The 5,515-nt window shown below is 36.8% G+C and overlaps 1 protein-coding gene across 1 annotated transcript in view; it reads right to left on the bottom strand.

The window, feature by feature from the left end:
• LOC102251912 (growth arrest-specific protein 2-like) overlaps nt 1-5,161 on the bottom strand; it is a 12,015-nt gene extending 6,854 nt beyond the window's left edge. Inside the window, exon 1 of the mRNA XM_014542228.1 lies at nt 4,997-5,161. Within this exon, the coding sequence (XP_014397714.1) occupies nt 4,997-5,141 (145 nt within the window). The 5' untranslated portion in view covers nt 5,142-5,161. The remainder of the gene's footprint in view (nt 1-4,996) is intronic.
• Between the last annotated feature and the right edge of the window lie 354 nt (nt 5,162-5,515).

Genomic DNA, 5,515 nt, shown 5'->3' with positions numbered 1-5,515 from the left:
TTTTTTAATATATTTTATTGATTTTTTACAGAGAGGAAGGGAGAGGGATAGAGAGTTAGAAACATCGATCAGCTGCCTCCTGCACACTCCCTACTGGGGATGTGCCCGCAACCAAGGTACATGCTCTTGACCGGAATTGAACCTGGGACCCTTGAGTCCGCAGGCTGACGCTCTATCCACTGAGCCAAACCGGTTAGGGCTATTTTTATAATTATTTGATGTTCAAATATGTCCTAAGGACGCAGATCAATAACAAATGGAAAAATAGCTAGTTCATGAACAATAATAACAAAACAGAAGGTCTTAAATAGAGATGAAATGTTTGTATTTAATGTATAATAGGGGACAATGGCCAAAGAAACATTTTTATAGTGAAGAATGAAGAGATATTCAGGATTCTTTAGCTGCTTTTTCTTAATAATGGCCATAAAACTGCTCCATGGAGCCAGCTGTTGAAAAATATACTTGGACTATACAAACTATTTTCAGTAAGGTCAGTTGATATTTCCAAAGATATATGAGTAGTCAGTAAATATTACATGATGATCTTATGAATCACATTGATGTGCTATCCCATAAACAAATCCCAACTGCCACTGCTATTTATTCATCTTAGTTAACTTTTTACAAGACAGCTGGCAGTCTGTGTTCTTATACATAAATAATATTTAATCTAAAAATTTGCTATTGCTCCTTTAATTCCAGGCCTAAGAAAGTAAAGTGGTATGTATTAGTGTAACTGATTAAGTATCATATACTTGAAATTTATAGTATTAAACCTCCATATGTGATATGAATATGAATACTGGTCTATGGACCAATGAAATAATTTTCTTCTCTATCAAATATTTTTTATCTAGCAGAAATATCTAAATTCAAATTGAGTGTTCTTTAAGAAACTACAGTTTTCACTTGATATTTCATATGAAGGACCAGAAATATCTGAATTTAGACCATCATTAATACTCCTTTTGAAGGGCATAAAAAGAAAAATGTTACAATTTAATCAAGTATTACGAAAAAGAAGTAGAAAGCCTTTCCACAAGTTCTATATCACAATGGTAAAAATATCATTAAAAGATTTAATATAGAATGTGAATTTCTACCTCACCAAAAAAAAAATAGATATGTTATATAAAGACAGCATCAACTTTGGAGCTAACTACCTTTAAGGTATCTCTAACTTTCAAGTACATACAAAGCAAGAATTAAGAGTTACTAACATAAATTTGAAAATATTTCTGAAGTGATAAAATGGCCAGTAAATATAATTTTAAAGTGTACTTTACTGACTTCATTTCTGAAATATGTGAATTCTAAATGTATCTAATGTTATAAAAATATCTTCTAAACTAAGCCATATTGTTTTTCTCCCCTTCATACCATCACCATTTTAGTACATATTTTCTTATCTCCAAGTGGTTTACCACTTTTAAATAATGTCAAGTTATTGTTCTACTTTTTAAGTTGCCATAAGGCTATTCACTTGAGGTCTACCATCTATCTACTTCTATTAATTTAAGTCAATGCAAGGTGGTATTTTACTCTATCTTGAGATTCTTTTAAGATTCCTTTCCCCAAAAATCTTACACCTATGGATGAGGACAGTGGTAGGGGGTAAGGGCATGGGGTGGGGTGGGAACCTGGTGGAGGGGAGATATGGTGGAAAAAAGAGGAACATCTGTAATAATCTGAACAATAAAAGATTTATTAATTTAAAAAAAATAAATAAATAAATAAATAAATAAAGATTCCTTTCCTGAGAAAATCTCCTAAGCCATTAGTTGCATTTGTGTTACCAACTGCTAGCATAAAAAAAAATTAGTCTGATTCTTTAAAATAAAGATTATTCATTTATGTAAATGATGTTCCCTTGTTCATGCATATTGATGATCTCAAACTGGGTCTCAAGGGATGGATTTCTTGGAAACGTACACTTTTGGAGCTGGAAAGGACATTAGAGATCGTCTGTAACCCCTTCGCTTTATGGTTGAGGACACGGAGCCCAGAAAAGATAGCTGAGTGACTCTGGGCAAGGTTCCTGAGTGGCAGAGCCAGAACCAGAAGCCAGGTCTCCTGACATCCTGTTAGGAGCCAGGTCTCCTGACGTCCTGTTAGGAGCCAGGTCTCTTGATTTTTATTCCAAGGATCTTTCCATTACACATACTGACTCTCTATTCTTTGAGGCTGTCTTGGGCTGCTCACACTGATCAAGCTGCTTTGTAAATGATCACATTCACCAAATAAAATGGCTTCGATGACAGGTCATGGGACCTTGGACCATACCTGTATAATCAGCCTATATTCGAATGAATCACCATCTCCCTCTATCTGGAACCTCAATGGCTCCTCACTGATCATACAATAAATTATAATGTTTTTTATCATAACCTAGCACCTACATGTGTCATGAACTCGCCTTCTCTTGATCTGCACTGTTCACCCTAGTCTTGATTCAGTTTTTCCAATGTACCAAACTCCTTTCTACCTCAGTACAAACCATTCCCTCTAACCAGGCTCTTCTCACATGCTTTGTCTATTAATCATTCTTTGGTCCTCAGTTTAAACATTAGACTCCCTAAAGAAGATTTCCCTAAGTCCTGCAATCCTTTGCCCCTCTCCCACCTCTTATTGCAACCTGTATCTTTCAGTGTTTATAACAAGCCCAATTAATGAATTATTCAATTACTTACTTAATGTTTCTTTTGCAATCTGCTGCAACATTTCTAAGAACAGGCACTCTGTCTATTTTTAATCACCACTCCTCCCTCCAGTACTTAGCAGACTGCATCTGGACCACAAATATCACAACAGCACGTATTTACTATAGCTAGCTGATTACTATGCATCAGACTTTGTTCTAAATGTGATCATCTCATTCAAATTGCCAACAATCCTATGAGGTTGATACTAGTATTATACTTAAGTTATAGATGACAAAACAGAGGCATGGTTCATTTAGACACTTGCCCGGCATCACAGAGCTAGCAGGTGGTAGAACCGAGATTTGAATTCAAGCTTTCTGACTCCAGTGTCCATATTTTCTAAACTAATACTATATGCTGCTGCACACTCAAATATTTGTTCAATAAATAAATAAACATATCCACAAAATTAACAGTATCACTAAACTATATAATTGGAATAACAACAACACAGAGTATTTACAATATGTCAGGCACTTTCTAAATAGCATACCTATTTTAGTCATGTAATCCCATTGCAACCTTACAAAGTAGGCACGACTATTATTCCCACATTACACATGAGGGCACTGAGGCACAGAGAAGGGAAGTTTTTCTGTCCCAATATCATCTCGGTAGTAAGTGGCAGTTCTGGGGTTCAAGCACAGGCAGTCCCTAATCAAGCCTATTCTCTTACCCTCCATTCTGTACTGCCGTATTGGCGAAAGCCCATATCTGAAGAGAGCAGGTGGATTTCCTCTCTTTATGTTTGTCTTTCCAAGGTTCACTCACGATTGTTACACTAGTAATTTATTATTAAGTTTGAGCTGTCTTCAGAGATAAAGATAAAAGTTCCTCCTTTGCATGGATGAATTACAAAAGGGGGTAGGTAGCCTCTTCCTTCTAGTGGACACAGCTCCATAGCATGGTGAAGGGTCTTCTCAGAAAGCCTTCTGCATCTCTATCCTGGCCCTTTGGTCGGGTGTCCTTGTGAAAGTACGACATGCATATGCATATGCAGTAGCTCTGGTTACACTACAGAGAATTGTCAAACTAGTGTATGCACAGTGAGAAAAAGAAAAAAAGCCATGAAAAATCCTGAGCCATGGTGCATGAAAGGAAAATCTGGCTAAAATGTGCTAAAACCTTTCCAAATTTCACTAAGATTTCAGGTGGACAGGGTGCTTCTCACTAAGCTTTTTAGTTTCTCTTTAAGTAATAAAATAATGTTGGTGGAATCCCTTCTGCAGATGATAAAGTATCATACAAATAATATGTTTACTCGATATTCAAATCTTATATCTTATGTTTATAAGGGTCCTTCCCTCGGGTCATAAATCAATTTTGTTCTCTGTGAAAAACGATTGGAAAAAAAGGGTGTTTCTCTATATCAGTGGTTCTCAACCTTCCTAATGCCGCGACCCTTTAATACAGTTCCTCATGTTGTGGTGACCCCCAAGTTCATTGTTACAAATTGAACATAATTAAAGCATAGTGATCAATCACAAAAACAATATGTAATTATATATGTGTTTTCCGATGGTCTTAGGCGACCCCTGTGAAAGGGTCGTTCGACCCCCAAAGGGGTCGCGACCCACAGGTTGAGAACCGCTGTTCTATATACTGACCCTTTAAATGTACATGGTTAAAAAAAAATGCACATGGTTGAAATTTTATCCTATGACTATGCCAGCACAATAAGAATTTAAAAAGAGACAGCCTTAGCATGAGGTAGCCTTTTTCTCAGACAAAGTACTTTTAGAAGAGTAGCTAAAAACAGAAGTGAAAAGAACAGAAAAATTTTAGCTCAAGGTTAGATGACTCTAGTCAGCTCATTTGGACAAAGGATAGATGTGTTCATTCTAGAGTTTGGGTATTCAGCAGTTTTAGAAGGTGTGCTATAAATGTAGGGCAAAGCAATCTAGCTTTAGAAGTCAGATTTCACAGACTATGGCCTGGGTGCAATGTCCAAAGAATAGGTCAGGTTGGTCCATTGCATAAAAGAAAAGTGAAAAGTAAATCAGATCGGCATATAGATGAAATAAGCAATTTGACCACATATTTCCACATTTCGCGGCATGATATTGGAAGTACTAAGCACCGTTAATGGGAGAGACATTGGGAAATTCATTTAAATTTTCCACATGCTTCAGGTTTCCCAGATGCAAAACCCAAATAATGAAATCTTTCTTTCCAAGGTTCTGTCACATGCTTAGGTGAAGGACACTACATGGGGGTGGGGGCGGGGGTGGAGAGACACAAAAAAACAACCCTGTTATCTTTGCTCACAAAATGATATCTTATAACCTTACCTAATAGATTGGTTAACCACAAGGCCAAATCTTCTTTCATCGGTAGCAAATTAGCTTCATGTCTGCTGGCCAGCCACTGGCTATACTGATGCATATCAGAGAGGCCAGGTCCACTGCGTACCTTTGGGCTCAGAGCAGTGCACATTATTTATCCACTTGTAATACCTGTTTGGGAAACAAAAGAGCAATTGCTTTTTATACAGACTTCTCTTGTTAACATCTTGCTGCCAATGACAAAGTAAGGAACCAGATCCATAGAGATTTTCATGAAAGGTCGGGTTATTAATTATTAACCCCCAGGAAACACTATTTGCTTTATCTTTTCTGGTCCTATCACTGCTGACGAGCCAGTTGGTAGAAAATAGCAGCAATCAAAGGTCGAAGAGAAATATCAAACAGCTAGCACTAAGCTTGTGTCAAACATCATATTTAGAGTCCATTTCTAAGACAAGAAATTCCAATCAAAGTTGTTGATTAAAATTTCAGCATCCAAATTGTAAATCCCCATTGTTTGGCTTA

The sequence above is a fragment of the Myotis brandtii genome, unplaced genomic scaffold (genome assembly GCF_000412655.1).
Source record: "Myotis brandtii unplaced genomic scaffold, ASM41265v1 scaffold293, whole genome shotgun sequence".
Classification (NCBI taxonomy): domain Eukaryota; kingdom Metazoa; phylum Chordata; class Mammalia; order Chiroptera; family Vespertilionidae; genus Myotis; species Myotis brandtii.
This window is presented reverse-complemented; position numbering and strand designations above follow the sequence as displayed.